General features: G+C 43.0%; 1 protein-coding gene and 1 long non-coding RNA gene across 3 annotated transcripts in view; one reads left to right on the top strand and one right to left on the bottom strand.

Moving 5' to 3' along the window:
- Nucleotides 1-12,940, bottom strand: part of EHBP1 (EH domain binding protein 1) — a 418,269-nt gene extending 405,329 nt beyond the window's left edge. The window contains 2 exon segments of the mRNA XM_053284345.1: nucleotides 10,905-11,327; nucleotides 12,436-12,940. Coding sequence (XP_053140320.1) covers nucleotides 10,905-11,008 — 104 coding nt within the window. The 5' untranslated portion in view covers nucleotides 11,009-11,327; nucleotides 12,436-12,940.
- LOC128339857 (uncharacterized) lies at nucleotides 12,835-16,135 on the top strand. Of its 2 annotated transcripts, none has more exons than XR_008313264.1 (3): nucleotides 12,835-13,113; nucleotides 13,232-13,292; nucleotides 14,429-16,135. It is a non-coding gene; the product is annotated as an uncharacterized LOC128339857 (long non-coding RNA). The 2 variants fall into 2 exon arrangements; XR_008313263.1 differs by having other exon boundaries at nucleotides 12,839-13,097.

The raw sequence follows: 16,135 nt of genomic DNA, 5'->3' as shown, positions 1-16,135 counted from the left end.
GGAATGTGGCTTGTGCACAGGAGCTGGGCTGGGACAGTTGAACAGGAGGGCAACATGGGCTTTGCTGTGAGGGAGTCAGACCAGGCACGGGGCGGGGCTAGCGGGGCTGCATCTGACATCAGAGGCGGGGGCAGAGCCACAGGCCACCGCCAGCTTCACTACGCTCCTGATCACCCCGGGCCCCACGCTGCTCAGCAGCCTGCCCCTGCTCAGCCACTTTTCCTCCAGAATGCAGAAGCAGCAACTATTGTGGCTCAGTGTTCCCTGCTGCACCACCTCACCTCACCATCCCACAACAGCCCTGGCAGCAGCCCAGCAAACAGAGTAAGCAGCAGATGCAGGGTAAGGGTTGAAAGGGCTCAGCTGCAGCACCCCCTGTGAATTTCTACCCAGATCGCCAGGCAGTTCCTCAGCAGCAGTAGATACAAAAAAGGGTTAACTGTTCCCTTCCTACTGCCTGTCCTCCAGCCCTCCCGCAGCAGGAGCAGCTGCAGCCATCTGACTGGTTCTTGCGGAGTCTTGTGCTCCTCCCCTCACTTGCCATTTTAGAGCAAGGAGGAGAAACCCATGAGGACAAAGCAGCTGAATGGCAATGGGAGGTGGTGGAAGGAAGCTGGCTGTGGGCTTCTCTCCCTCCAGGAAACATATAAACCCGCAACCTTTATCTGACCATTTGTTTTGTTTGTGTGGATTTGTTAGCCCTGCTTAAGCCACTGTGTCTCTCTTCCCCCATCCCCTGTATCTGTATGTGTGCACATGTGAGAGAAGCCCCAAACTCACTTGAAAATCTCCATTTGTATGCCTGTGTTTGTTTCTTTTGTGTGAGTGTGAGAGTTTTAAACTTTAAAAAAGTCATTTTCAAAGTAAGCCAAAATTGTACAAATTTTGTACAAAATTACAAACTGACCAACTTGTTTTATGCTATTGTTGACCACCCATAGACTAAAGTTTGAGGCAGTGTACAAATCTGATTAACAAACGAACAAACAATGCTCAAGTTTGCAGTCCAGAAGATCTGAGTGAGAACTGTGAAACAAGGGGCATGTGTTGTGCTTTTAACTTTTCCCTTACAAATGCTCTATATGTCCAAGCTGGCTGGACATGTCCAACAACCTTACTCACAAACATTATTTACATAGCATTTCGTCAGTATGATTCTGTAATCATATGAAATGTTAAGAGGCCCCCGCACATGCCAACTTCCCCCCCCACCCCAGAACGGCGCCATCCAGGATGAACTGAGTACACCATTCATGGTGGGAGAAAGAAATTAGATTTGCTTACTGTCACAGTCTAGAAAGGCTGCAGTCCTAGGGAGATGTGGTTTAAGGTTGTCATGTGGGGGACACAAAACCCACAGAGATGGTGAATGAATTCCATCCCAGGACAGCTTGCTTGCCTACATTATCTTGTCAAGTTAGCTTCCCTGAACCACACTTCAGGTTCAAATGCAAGGCAAAATGGCAGTCTGTAGCCATGAAAACATTTTTTTATTAGGGGATTCACAGAGAGATATTTCATTGTTACTGAGTGCAACGGAAGGCTCAAGCTCCAATAAATAAATAACGATTCCAAACAAGGAACAGGACTGAAACATGGCAGCACTAATAAGATTGCGGCCCAGAGATGCACATATACCACAAAAACTGCTGGAAGAGTGGGAGCAGAGGTGTTCTAACCCCCAGAGCCTGGGGACCCAGCCCGTGGCCTCTAAGATCGAGAGGGGCCTACAATCGAATGGGGGGGCCTCCTGCTGCCACTCTGCACCCGCACCGCCAAACCACGGTCATCTTACTTTAGCTGTTAATGTGTAGGGTGGGGAGGAGCTGAGTGGGCCCTCCCCTGCCCCCTGGTGGCAGCAGCAGCCACCAAACCTACCTGTCTGGCCCTGCCCAGCAGTCCTTGCAAACTGCGAAGCACTCCTTTCTGCAGAAGCACGCTGGAGCGTGTCGCAGTTTACAAGGCCCAGTGGGCAGCATCAGACAGGCAAGGCCAATGGCCGCCGCCACCACAGGCGGTGGGGGTGGAGGCCTGTTTGGCTCACCCCCACACCACACATTGGAGGCTAAAGTAAATAAAGTAAGATAACTATGGTTCGGCGGAGTGCGGTGGTGGCTGGAGGACCCCCCAAATGCAGGGGGGCTTGCAGCAAGCACAGCCCAGGCACCAGTTTTGCTTGGGTGCGCCCCTGAGTGAGAGGCTAATTGATTTGAGGGAACAAAGCTTTTAGGAAAATGGGGTAGGGAGACAGAGACTACACAGCTGCAGCAATGCCTGTTGTTGTTCTAGACCCCTTGTCCATTATTCTCACTTCTGCTGCGAAGAAAAACGTATGCCAACACAGCAGGCAGGATATGAGGACAACTAAACAATCATGAGAAAGCGCAAGACCAGCCATGGTAGCAGAGTCTCCTACCTACCCAGAACTTCCACAGGTGTCTGCAGCAGCCCCAAGTTGTGTCTCCCCAAAACTAAGTAGTATTGGGATGAATGCTGAAACTGTTGCAGAACAGGTAATGAACTCCAAAATCTTTCTACATACACAACCCCCCCTTTCCATCATCTGATGGAAGTGCCCTGCTTCTACTGCATTGCATGATTTAGCCATTTCCAGGCCTTACCAAAGACATTCCTTAACCCCACCTGCCATCACCAAGAGGCTCAACCAAGCACCTGATCTGGCTGAACCCGAGAGCTCCTCTGCAACAAGAGTAGGCAGCAAATTGAATGCCTAGACTAGAACAGTCAGAGGAATTTCAAGATGCTCCCTCCTTCCTCCCATGCTCAATATTTGCCAAATTGTAAAGTTTATGCAGGAACCAATTGCAAAACTATGGAAAATAAAAACAGATGGCAAACATATTTAATAAGAAAAGAAATCAAGAATTATTTTCCTATTACAAAATGACATACATTCCCCTTCAAAAAAGGGGATGACATATATTCCCCTTAAAAAACTTCAGAGAGAGTACCTTCAATCAAGTGCAAATGATATGGAAATATGACACACTGCTAGGAAGCCAGACCCCTATTTTCAAATGGCAGCATACAAGAAAATGTAAATCATTTTTAAGGTTACAATTTATGCCAAGATCAAGAAGAAAATACATTCCAACAGCAATTGATACAATGCTTTTGCCAATACATGGGGAAAATAGCAAGAATTAAGCAAGCGGCACCCACTTGTAAAGGAATTTCCTTGTTTCCTGGCATGTCTTAGAGGATACATTGTCTTTTCGAATGTGGGAGAAATATAGTAGAACCATCTGATGAGCTGTTGAGTACACCCAGTGCTTAACCATGTGTTCAGAACAGATCTAGTGAAAAAGTGATTTCTATGGAAGATCAATTATTACATGCAATCGAACCTAAATCAGGGTTCAGAACCTAGCCAAACGTCAACCAATATAACAGGATGCAGTAGTAAATTGCTCGTCATAATGTGAAGCACTCATGAGGTTGTCCCACACTTAACAGGCTGAACTGCCAACCTGTAGCCTGAATGTAAATTGACATTTCTGCATACACGTTTCTTTTACTTTGATAGGTTGGAAGGTCATGCCCTTTAAGGCAAAATTTGCAATCAGCTGCTAAAACATGAAGGCATTTTCTAGCTTAAGCACACATTCATACTAACATACCTAAAAGACCTACGGCTCCAGATCCTGATAGGGCATTGGGAATGGCAACATAAGAACAGCCCTGCTGGATCAGGCCCAAGGCCCATCTAGTCCAGCATCCTGTTTCACACAGTGGCCCACCAGATGCTGCTGGGAAGCCTACAGGCAGGAGCTGAGGGCATGCCCTCTCTCCTGCTGTTACTCCCCCACAACTGGTATTCAGAGGCATCCTGCCTCTGAGGCTGGAGGTGGCCTATAGCCCTCAGACTAGTAGCTGTTGACAGACCTCTCCTCCACGAAGTTATCCAACCCCAATTAAAGCCATCCAGGTTGTTGGCTGTCACTACATTTTGAGGCAGAGAATTCTACAAGTTGATTATGCATTGTGTGAAAAAGTACTTCCTTTTGTTGATCCTAAATTTCTTGGCAATCAATTTCATGGAATGACTCCTGGTTCTAGTGTCATGCGAGAGGGAGAAAAGATTATCAACTTTCTCCACACCATGAATGATTTTTATAGACCTCTATCCTGTCTCGCCGCAGTTGTCTTTTTTTTAAACTAAAAATCCCCAGGTGTTGCAGCCTTGCCTCATAAAGAAGGTGCTCTAAGCCCTTGATCATCTTGGTTGCCAACTTTCAGCCAGGATCTATACAGGTGCATAAGTATGCATCCACCCAATTTTGTATTTCTCAATGAGTAGCAAAGCATCCAAAAAAGGTACAATATTATTTAAACTGAACTTACCTAGGTCATAGTTTCATTACAGGTCACATCACTTCTGCTTCCTGAAATACAGTCATCCCTCACCTATTGCGGGTTTCCCAATTGCAGATTTGAGTTTCTGCGACTGGGAGATTGTTACCACTCTCGCAAACCGCAACCCAAGTATTCGCAGTTTGGAGATGTGTGGGGTTTAAAAAAAAATGTGGGGTTTTGGTGGGTTTGGGGGTAATTTCCGGGGTAAGGGGCAGTGTTCCCTCTAACAGGAATTTCCAGATGTTGTTCACTATGATTCCCAGCATCCTGTCATAAATCTGTTAGCTCGGCTAGCCCAACAGGATTATAACCTCCTTCGGCGCTCCCCCTATGGGTCAGGGTGGATTTGATTTAAATCAAACTGATTTAAATCATGATTTAAATCACTAGCAGGGTGGATAAAAATAAAAAAAAATCCGATTTAAATCAAAAATCTGATTTAAATCAAAAAAATCAGATTTTTTTTATTTTTATCCACCCTGCTAGTGATTTAAATCAGTTTGATTTAAATCAAATCCACCCTGCTGTGAGTTAACAGAAAATAGCAGCGAAGCTGCACAAAGGAAAACAAAAAGGCTCACAAAGAAAATAGTAAATGAATCAAGTCCCCCTGAACTGAACTACCGGTAGGTACCCCCCTCTAACAATAACTGAGTAATAACTGAAAAGAAAACAACAGAGCAAGGAATGAAACACAACAAAGGATACCAGAGAAAAGAATTAACGGAACAAGAGCACAGAGCAGGAAAGAACAGAACAAGGGCAAACTGGAACTCAGAAAAGTTAAGAATTCAAAATAGAACACGGTCAGCAGTCAGCAAAAGTTGCTAACAGCATCTGAGCAATTCACAGACTGCTAAATATATATGGCTCAAGCGAATCAGCAGCCAATCAGGTTTCCCTGAGTCAGCACTTCTGCTTCCTCTCTTGTGATCTCCTGTGCCTGCGTGTCTCCTACTGAGCTTTCCTCTTGAGACGTCTTCTCAAGACAGGTGAAATCGCAGCCTCCTCCTCCTCAGGATTAATGTCTGGCAACTGTTCCGAATCCTCAGCTCCAGAGTCTGGTCTCCCAGCCAAATCCTGTTGCTGTGCCTTTGAGCCCTCACTAGCAGGCGAATCCTCCTGTTCCTCCTCTGACTCTTCTGAGTCAGAAGTCTGAGCCATAACACATCCCCAGCTATAACAGCCTTTGGCTGAAGATTCTTGGAGCTGTAGTCAACAACATCTGGAAATTCCTGTTAGAGGGAACACTGGTCAGGGGGTCAGTTTTCGGGGGCTCAGGGGATCTGTTTTTCTTATTTTTACTGCTGTGCAGCAGTCACATAGCAGGGATGACAGTGAGAGCTACACCGACCCCCCAAATGGTTGGGCACTGGAGGTGGGACGCTGGAGGCAGCAAGAGTGCTCCTAAGGGTATGCCTTAGTGAAATATATATAAAGAGAGAAAGACGATGTTTACCAATATACTGACAGTTTTGTACAAAGGTACAGCACAAGAAAATAAAACCTTCACTCTGAGTCAACGGAACTGGCAAGCAAGTAGAGGATGACAGGGAATGACAACAGGAAAGGCACTGTCAATGGTCAGTGGTCTTTTGATGGACTCTGTTCATGGGCTTTGAGTGTATGGTGAACTGAAGAAGCTTGTTCTTCAGCAGAAACATGTTGAACCTGTATCCATTCCCTTAGATTTTCTGTACAACTAATGCAGATCTTGTACATATTACAAATTCCTCAAGTCAGCCCAAATTCAATAAAACTGTAGTACAGACTATTATTATTTGTATTGCTTTTCAAGAAAAAAGGTTCATTTTACTCAGAAAAAGAACAAGAAGAAGAGAGATCCCTGTCCCGTGTCGAGCGAACAATCCAAAGATAAACTCAAAGGTAGATATTAGAGCTGCTACACTAGGAATGGATAGGAACAGTTATCCCCCATTAAACACAAGAGAGACATCTCTTTAAAAAGGTGCCTCTTTGCCTATCTAGCAGGGGATATACGGAGCTGTACACAAGATGTACTATACATCATAAAAATCATACTTTCACTGCATTTCCATTCCTAGATTCTGGAACTGTGGGTCAAGATTCTCAGGGGACTGTGAGACACCTAGGAAGGGAGAAAGAGTAACAAGTACTGGAAACTAGGAGTGGGCCATAACTGCTGGAAGATGAACAACAGCTGGGAACCCTCAATCCCTCCCCCTGAAACCCCAAGAAATAATTCTGCAAGCAGAAACCAGAATGAAGGAGCTGATCTGTTCAGGTCAATGCCTAGAGCAGTCAGAAGGGCTCTGTTACCAGGCAAAAAAACAATGAGAACAGGCTATAACTCATGCTAAAAAAGCCATTTTCTTCCAAGCCCATATATTGCACATAACACACACTCATTTGTCAAACAGCTGACTGGAATAGGTTTCTGGAAAGTAAATTTATAAGCCTTTTCCCCATCCATTCCTCCTAAGTTCATAAACTTTAGGAATCAAGAACTTAGGAAAATGCCATCGAGTTCCTTGGATTAAAGAGGCCATAGAGATACATGCAGAGAACTTATTGCACCAGCAGTTGCTTAGGACAAGAGCTGTGCTTCACTGATTGGAGTTTTAAGATTATGCCAGAGACTTTACTCCTCAAGAGCATATCACACAGTGACCCATTCTACAGATAAAAGGCCTGTTAGGTTTGATGCCAGAGAGCTTTGGTGCAACAAATGTCTAGCTTCAGCAAGAAGTTGTAGGTTAAACTTGAGGTGGACAGGAAGAAAGATGGGAAACTTGTCAAGTAGTTTTTTTGTTTTTGTTTTTAAGAAGAGCTTATAATGACATGCTGACAACTTTAAGCATCCCAAAATAAGAAGGAACCATATTCACTCTGGTCTGGAACTAGTTATTTTTTTACATAGCTATCAAAGACAAGCTTTATATAGAATCCTAAAACAGAGGGGAAAACAGCTCAGAAAATCCCTTTGCTGTGCAGGACAGATGCAGCTCTGTCAAGAGCTAATCCATTTAAAGAGGAAAAGCTATCAAGATGCAGAGAAGTAGAGAACAGCAGCTTCCTTTTAACACTATACTGTCTATGGCCACAGTTCATACTTCTCGGAGTATCTAGATCAGTATAAGATAACTTATGTTGAAATGCAGTATATAAATATTAGTTGTCATTAGATGGCTAGCAGATAGGACAACTCAAGACAGATGCAGCTTCACTCCCAGTTATTAAAAAAGGACTTAAGAATTCTTTAAGAGATTGATTATTATAAAGCCCTATAATTCCATATGCACATTTCAGAACAAAGCAACAAAACTAAGAGTGAATACTATATGGATCCTCAAGGAATGCATGTACTGCTTCTCTCTCTAGTGGACATCCCCCCACCCCACCCACCACTGATTCAAGAACAATCTTCTCACACAATCCCATTTTCCTCCCAAGTGTATTTTAGTACTTCATTGTTGGTCATTTCAACATATGAATGGTCTATTATTCTTTTAAAAAACCCGCATTGTATTGTTGGAATAGTTCATTAAAATAGGGCCACATTAGCAACATTTTTCAGTTAAAACAACACTTGCAATATGTGCCCAAGGGCAAACATCCTAACCATGATTCTTAATTGCCATATCAGGCAAAACAGACTTGCCCTTCCACAGGCAAACCAGAGAAGCATTTCCACATCTCATTGTTACTCAGACCAGTTTTGTTGCCCGTTTTCACCAACAAACTCAGAAGCCAACTTCAAACATTGAAATTCACTGACATACCAAAATAAGAATCAAGGGAGAGAGGCTTTGTTGCCAAAATATTTGTCATCCATGTTTATTTGTTTTTAATAGAATTGCCATTTGAGGAGGGAGTGCATTTATAATGCCAGCTCTTTTTGCAGATGGATCATTTTTATTTTAAGACTGCTGCCTCCTCCTTACAAAGAGCAGAATTAAAAATTGTGTTAGCAGTGCAAACCTGTGCAGAGTTAGGCAATCCAAAAATCACTGTAATCAGTGGGCTTAGGCATGCCTAAATTTGTATACGACTGGCTGTAAATATTCTTAATATGCAATAATGCTACTAACCCAGCAAAAGAAATCCTGCAACATTTACTGCAGACCCTGAAAAAGGCACTGAGTACAGACAGATGGCAATACTGCCTCAGGGCGAGCTCTCATCCCACAATAGATTGATAATCTGCATCATCCTGCCTGTGGTAAAGTGAGTTTTACCACATATCAAGCACAGATGTTTGATGGAATGTGTGATAAAATGTTCATCAGTATGGGCTCTCATTCTCATACACAACTTCAGATAATGAATGGCCGCATTCAAAGTGGCACTGACTAAGAGCATGTATATTGTAAAAGTGAACTTGGTCTACCTAGGTCAATATTGTGACTTCTCCAGCATTTCAGACAGTATCTTTCCCAGCCCTACTAGAATATGACAGGGATTGAATATGGGACCTTGTGCATGCAAAACAGATGCTATTTGACAAAACTAGAGCCCATGCCCATATTAATTGACATGACATGTACAAGAGTTTGTAGGAAAGGACTATTATAAAGATGTTATGTCATAAAACTTAATTGCAAGATTTTAATTAGATCAGGTATAACACCTTCAGGGATAAGCCCTTGAAAAAGGGCAGGCATTTTAGTCAAACTAAAATAAAGCAAGCTACACAACAGCACATTAAAAAATAATTTCCCTGAAGTGTCCTTCCTAAATTATGTCACACAGTAAGCTATGCCATTGCTCCCTACAGTCCCTACGCCATTGCTCCCTATATACACCCTGTCATATTCTGGCCCTACAGAAGTCAGAAGCTCGACTGAGCATGTGGAATTTGGGCAAAATGCTGTCAGTCTAAAGGAAGCTATCTTCTCCCCACCCACAAAGCAGGATCTGGCTGTACCAGAACACTTCCTGTGCAACCTAAACTACTAGAAGGAAGGGATCCGGAGAATGGAGCAAAGGGAAACACATACATATGCACCCTGGGAAATGGCAGCAGAGAGGTCCTCTCCCATTTCTAGGATTGCCCTGACACCTCTTTTGCTGGAAGGGTCTGAGTACCTTTTAACAGCTATAAAACAAGTAAAAGCTTCACCAGCTGAATTTCTGCTTGTCATCAATCGATCAGTGGCACAAATGCCTTGTCAGGCAAGTTGGCAACCATATCCCAAGCTTTCCAGTAACTTCTCTGAATAATCCATGACAAATGCACTCCTGGATGAAGTTTTATGAAATGTGTTATATAGGAAGTTTATGATTACTCCCCCTCATTTTAAGCTTTTATAACTGCAAGGTTTTCAGTAAGAAACTTCCTTCCAAACCCACCAGCCTTAGAAAATTCATGTTTTCATGGTGGTTTGTTTAAAACTATCAGTTTCCCAGGAAAGCTGGGACAAGAGACCGAGCTATAAATCATGAAGTCCTAGAATGAGATTCTAGCTATGAAAAATCTCATTCTAGCTATGAAGTGACTTAGACAAGATACTTTCCCTCTGCCCTCCTACACCCATCTCTGCAAATGGGGATAAGAATGATGATCTCTCTTATAGGGTTGCTGTAAGGATTACAATATAATGCACAGAAAGTGTTCTGAACAATCTAAAGTGTTATAGCAATACTGCATGTCAAGCATACTGCAAAGTTGGTGAGATGGCGAAAATTAGACAATTTCTTTTCACAGTCTGTACAGTCCTGAACCGCTTCAGACTTTTCATCAACTGATACAGAAATATGCAGAACAGAAAAATGAACATTTGTCAAAGAAGTTGAATTCTCTGAACAATTATTTTGGCTATACTATAAGTGTTTCATTCATTTTTGACTTCTTTAAAATGTCAGAAGCAACAAAATATAAACCTGCCAGTTCTGAAAGCACACTTTGCCAAACTGAAGATGTGTCTGGGACATGCCTGTACAGCTGATTATCAGGACAGCTGGGCCAATTTAAAGTATGTCCCACTGGGCCATTGCAGTAAGGAATTTTTGTCTGACTAAGCAAATAACTTGAGATAATTCCCAAGGCTGAAAGTCTTGACTGTTCCCCTTCCACCGTAAAAAAGGAAAAGGGAAAGAAATATTTTCAAGCAAACACGAAAGTCAGAAGTACGCAGAATGAAATAAATCATATTGTCAGCCTTGGGAAGAACTTCACATATCCCTCTGGCATACACTAATCAAGTCTGTGAGCCTGCCAAGAGCCTGTTGTTGGCAACATCCGAAGGACTCAAAGAAAAGTCACAGAGCTGCAAAAAACAAAACAAAACACACAAAACAAAAAACCCTGCATATCTGTCTACATACTCAATTATGACTCTATAACAGCAGTCCTAGGTAAGCATACAATAATTATTCCCACAAGGATAGAATCAGTTCAGAGCAAAGCATTTGTTAGAAGAGAGATCTGCAGCGGTGCATCTTGTCCTGTTTGGAGAGAAGAGAAGCAAACAGCAATAGAGGCAATGGCTCTGTTCATGTATCAGCAGCTTATTCCAAATACTTCAACAGAGGATGCTACTTACCATTTCTTAGTGCACTCAACCATCAGTTCCTGGTAAGAGGCCACAAATTGGAACTTGGATGCATGTTTCCCAACACGCTGCAGTCTTTTCCATACTGAAGCCATGATGATGATGAAGAGTTCACAGAGCTAAAAATTCAACAGGAGTAGGAGTTTCAGGTTGAGCAAGGCAGGTCTGACAGTATGTTTGCGCTAAGTGATATACATGCAAATCTAACAAAAATAATGAGCAGTGAGGAGATTGAAAGGATGCTCAGGATGCATGTTCTGGATATTCCTTTCCCAGGGTAAATCCCACTTGAAGTGAATGGCACATTATTGGCTGGATGCAACATAAACCATGATGGGAAGAGCAACTGCAGAGAAGTTTCCTCATGGAGTCATCACTCCTCTTCATGGGCTCAGTGAAGTTCAGACTGCAGGACTGGAAAGCAAAACAGAGTCAGGGAGAAGCAGTGACTAATATGTTATATGTGGTCATACTGCAACTGCAGACAATTTCGTTATGTTTTTCACACTGCATTCATAGACCCACAACACTCACATACCCTAACAAACCCTCAGAGAGAGAGAAAGAGAGAAATGCAGCAGTAATTTCAGGAATGCAAACCATGAGTCTGTCTGGAAACAGGCCAGTCAGTTCTTTTATCAGTTCCCTTACTACCCAAAACATCATCATCCAAACGGAAAAAGAAAATAGGAGTAGATCAGGGCCACCCTCCAACATCTCCTGGAAGCACTGCTAGGTTGAGGTGCTGCCAGCACACACAGAGGGAGGTGAGAGAAGTTCTTTGTCTCCATGCAGAGGACAAAAAGGTGTAACAGTTGTTTTCTCCACACCCACCTCCCTTCCTAGGGGAATTTCTGCATCCTAGGAAAGTAAGAGGGCATTGGTACCAGTGGTGCAGTGAGCATTTATGCACACGATACAGGAGGGCAGAAGCAAGCGATATTTCCCAAGCTTCAGCTGCTTAGGATCAGGGTATCCCTTTCCTTCACCATATAGGAAGCAGTTTCCCTCCATCTGTGAAGAATGAGCAACACTGAAATACTTTCTAGCAATGTTCACAGGGACGGAGCGATGAGGAGGTTTTTCATTATCCAGACACAAGAAAGAAGAAATGGTACGAGTGTAATGGGGGGCGGGAGGGACGGGGAGGGTGGAAGGCCCCCTTTTTCCTCACTAGAAGATTTCTCTGAGCTATGAGAGCCTTTCACCGATTTCCTAAGACGCCTCACCTTCATTGTGTCTGCCTTTCTCCCTCACATTCCCTCTCTCCACACACCTTTTCCATTCCTCTCTAAATGGTCTGTTACTCATTATCCATCCATTCTCCTAATACTCAACACTCTTCTGGGTAGGTTCAGAGAGCCAGATTAATTCTGCTCTGGGGGCGGGAGGAAGAGTACAGAGGTAACCAAAATGTGCACAATAAGAGAATTACGAATAGCCTAGGGACAAGCCAGCGTGAGCTAACCAAGGAGCCCTAGCACGTCTCTCTGCCGCCGCCGCCACCTTCCCCTGCTCTTACCTTCCTCCCGCTCCACACACATTTAATCCAAGGGAGGCAGGAGCTGCTGCTGTCACACGCACCACGCAGTGCTAAAGCTGCCCATTACAGCAGCGGCACCAGAGAGCAGCTGATCCGCTCCAGTTACTCCAAGAGCCACACTGCAGATCAGTGAATCTAAGCACACAAGCCGAAGGCTCCCTCCCCAAGCTGGGAGCAATAAAGGCAGCAGCAGCGGCACCACCACTATTACTCCAAAAGACCCAGCAGCAGCAGCAGGAGCAGCTCGCATTCCACAGTCACCACCCTCCTGCTGCCAGAGGTGCGCGCCTCACACCAACTTCGCCCAGCAGCACAACCAAACCGCATCGCTCTGAGCACGCCATTGGCAAGGTGCACGAGCCCTCCCAAATCGAGCACGCGCATTGGCCGAAGGGTTGCGTCAATCATTCTACAAGGCAGAGGCGGAGCAGGCGGGGGAGCAAAGCTCTCCGCGCAGAAGGGGTGGGGTGAGAAGAGAGGAAAGGCAAGGATGGGTTCGTTCCCCCTTGTCTCATTGCTGAGTTTTTATTGGCTTGCAGAATCCTGACAAGGCGATGTTGTTTACACCGAACGGCCTAATGATTGGGCAGTACAGACGTCCATCTGCGGAAAGTTCAGGAGCTTGGGTCTGGATGGAGAAGGTAGTAGTTACTCCTGGTCAGTAATTGGGAAGGAACGCTTGTTTGTCTTCCTGATTAAGGCTTAAGTACAAATCTTGTATTTTGTAATTCTTTCGTTGTGGATACTTTGCAACGTTCCTCCTTTTCATTAATAGGTTGATTCAAATGAAAAAGATAATCTGTGATAGTAGGGACTTCTGGTGAAGTTGTTAAAAAGTAAGTACCTCACTCCGCTTCTAGTTACAACAGTAACAGTAGGCAATGCAGTCGCAAATGAATGAACAAAGAGGAATAGGAGTATGTATTCTCAGCCCTCTCTCTCTCCTAAACCAAAGGAAGCAAGCAATTACTGCTTTAGTCATTTTCACACCTGGACCAAAACGGTAAAAATGACACCTACTAACCCACTTTTCTTTCCACTCTGGCATTTAGTTCAAAAAGAAAGAGATGGATATTGAAGCAGGAAAATGGCTGTCTTGAGAAGAACAGCTGTCCTTCTCCAGACTTGCTGCACAAAAAATTCTGCTCTGAACTCTGATTTACATAGGAATGTCCCGTAATGTCTCATCACTCCAACACCCTCAGTTGAATGCATAGCCTGTCTTTCTTGGGAAATGTTATGATGTTAGGAGATTTTAAAACTCAGTTTGTGTGCAAGTTGTTATTTGAGGCTGCAGTCCCTGGGCAGGCCTCTCTGAATTCCCCATGATACATATTTAATATGCACTGCAAATCTTGCACATTTCATAAGATATAATGTGATGGAGGAAAGATATTTGTGAACTATCTGTTCATTATTTGTTCACACACATTGGGTCAAACTATCTTGGCTGTAATGGGATGACAATATTGGAAAATAATGTTATTTGAGCACTAAAAACTGAGCCCTGAGCTACTTTTCATACCTCCTTGCTACATTGAAGCATCTATGTAATGTTAATGAACTTTGTAATTATTGAATGTGGAGATTTGGACAGCTCAGAAATCACTGTGAGAACACTGGGCAGCAAGGGCAGGCACCTTAGACCAGCTTTGAGGAGTACTTGCACTTTGTTTCCGAAATGTATTCTGTAAGGATGCGAAAAGTAGATAAGACAAGCCTTAAACTAGGCTGCAATTCTAAGTACGTGGAAAGAAAATCCAAGTATGTTTACAACTGGGGAGACAGTGACACAGAGACTCCAGCTACCCTGCACAATATACATATCTAGCCAAGATGTTATTGTTTAATATACACAACCATCCTTTCTCTGTCCAGTGGAATAAATGTCGAGGATCAGTGACTGTTCACTAACTTGTGTTTCAAAACATCATTATTTATTAACATTTTCCATTTCATTCTTTGCTTTTAGGTTCGTGTTACATGATGCCTAGAGAAGATAAGAGCATACAAAATTAGTCTCTCATCATCATGTGCAGAAAAGCTTCTTATGAAACAAAACCATGAATATATTGCTGATGCTTTATTTTAAAAATATTTATTAGTTATTTGACAACTTGCATGGTCAAATATCCTCATGCCTCTTAACCTTATAAAAATTGGAGACTGTTAGATCATAAACAACCCTACATAATGAGGCTATTATCACGAGCGAGCAAAACCGGGCTAAGGCAGCAAGCCTGCCTAAGAAGCCACCCCCTTAAATGAGGTTAATGGAGTGAGCACTCCGTTAATCTCGTTTTTCGGATTGTGTGTCTGCTGTGGCTGCTTACAGCCACGGCAACACACTCGAGGGGTGGGGGATCCTAGAAATGCACCACACTTGTGTAGTGCATTACTGAAGCTCCGGGGTGTGTGATCCGCCCACCCAGCGATGGTGAGTGTCAGTCAGTTTCAGTCAGTCAGTGCTTGTTTGCAGGGAGGGTTGGGCAAACCCGTTCTCCATGCAGACTGCTGAGAAGCTCTTCTCACTGATTGTGAGAAGAGCTTCAATATGTGAATAAGTAGCTACAATACCCCAACCCCACCTGTTCTGTGAGTACATATATCATGCATTCAGTGCCTAATCTTGCTAAATCAACACATATCTCCTATTCAGAACCAGCTGTGAAGTTACTTTTAATGTTTAAAAGAAGTTTAAAGAAGCTACAGAAGTTTCATGCTGGTGTTTAATCCAGAGTAGCTTTCACCACTTAACTACAATGCTGAAGAATGTACCAATTTGAAAAGGGTCAGGTTTATCTGCTTTAGTTTATTAATTGTCAGCAAAATATAAAACAAAAGCACAAATTGAACATTGTGGTTGTCAGAACAAAACTCATTCTGCACACATGAAAAAGATTAGAGAGAACACTGGTGTACAGTCTAAAACACAACAATTAAAACATTAACACAAAACAATTTAAAATATAGATAAAATTCTAAAACTTAAAACATTTAAAACTATACATTAAAAACTTGTTAAACAAGTATGTTTTCAGATTTTTCTTATAAACATCCAGAAAAGGAAGTTCCTAATTTTGTTAGGAAGTCCTAGGGCAACCCTAGAAAAGGCCCAGTTTCGAGTCGCCATCAACCAAGCCGTTGGTAACTGCAACTGGACCTCCCATGATAATCTTAATAAGTGGCAGGGCTCATGAAGAAGGTGGTGTTCTCTTTTATTTTATTTTAAATATCACTGTGTTTTTTTAATTGTGTTTGTTACCTTTTATTTTCAAACTATGTTAACCAAGTCCTCAGGAGGGTGTGGGCTAGAAACTGAACTGACTGTCTACAGTCACGTTTTATGATCAAAATTAGTCAGACTGTTCAGATATATGTGTATTTGCCAAAGCTATATTTGCAATTCATGATTAGGATTGTGGCTTCCTATTCGGACTGGTCACTTGTCAGTCTGTGTCATTTTCTTGGGGAACTGAAGGTGACCAGTTCTAGATCTGCTGTAGCTATAAAATGTTCTACGATGCCATATGGATGCTGTAGCTAGATCCCTGCAGTGAGCAAGGAGCTGGCCTCTAAGGTCCTTTCCAACCCTAAAATTCTTTGAGTCTAAGAATCTCTTATATGTTTATAGCAAAATTATAAATAAAAGATAATAAAATATACAGATGATTAATGA

The sequence above is a fragment of the Hemicordylus capensis genome, chromosome 1, assembly GCF_027244095.1.
Source record: "Hemicordylus capensis ecotype Gifberg chromosome 1, rHemCap1.1.pri, whole genome shotgun sequence".
Lineage (NCBI taxonomy): Eukaryota > Metazoa > Chordata > Lepidosauria > Squamata > Cordylidae > Hemicordylus > Hemicordylus capensis.
The sequence above is the reverse complement of the archived record's forward strand: the minus strand, read 5'-3'. Positions and strand labels throughout refer to the sequence as shown.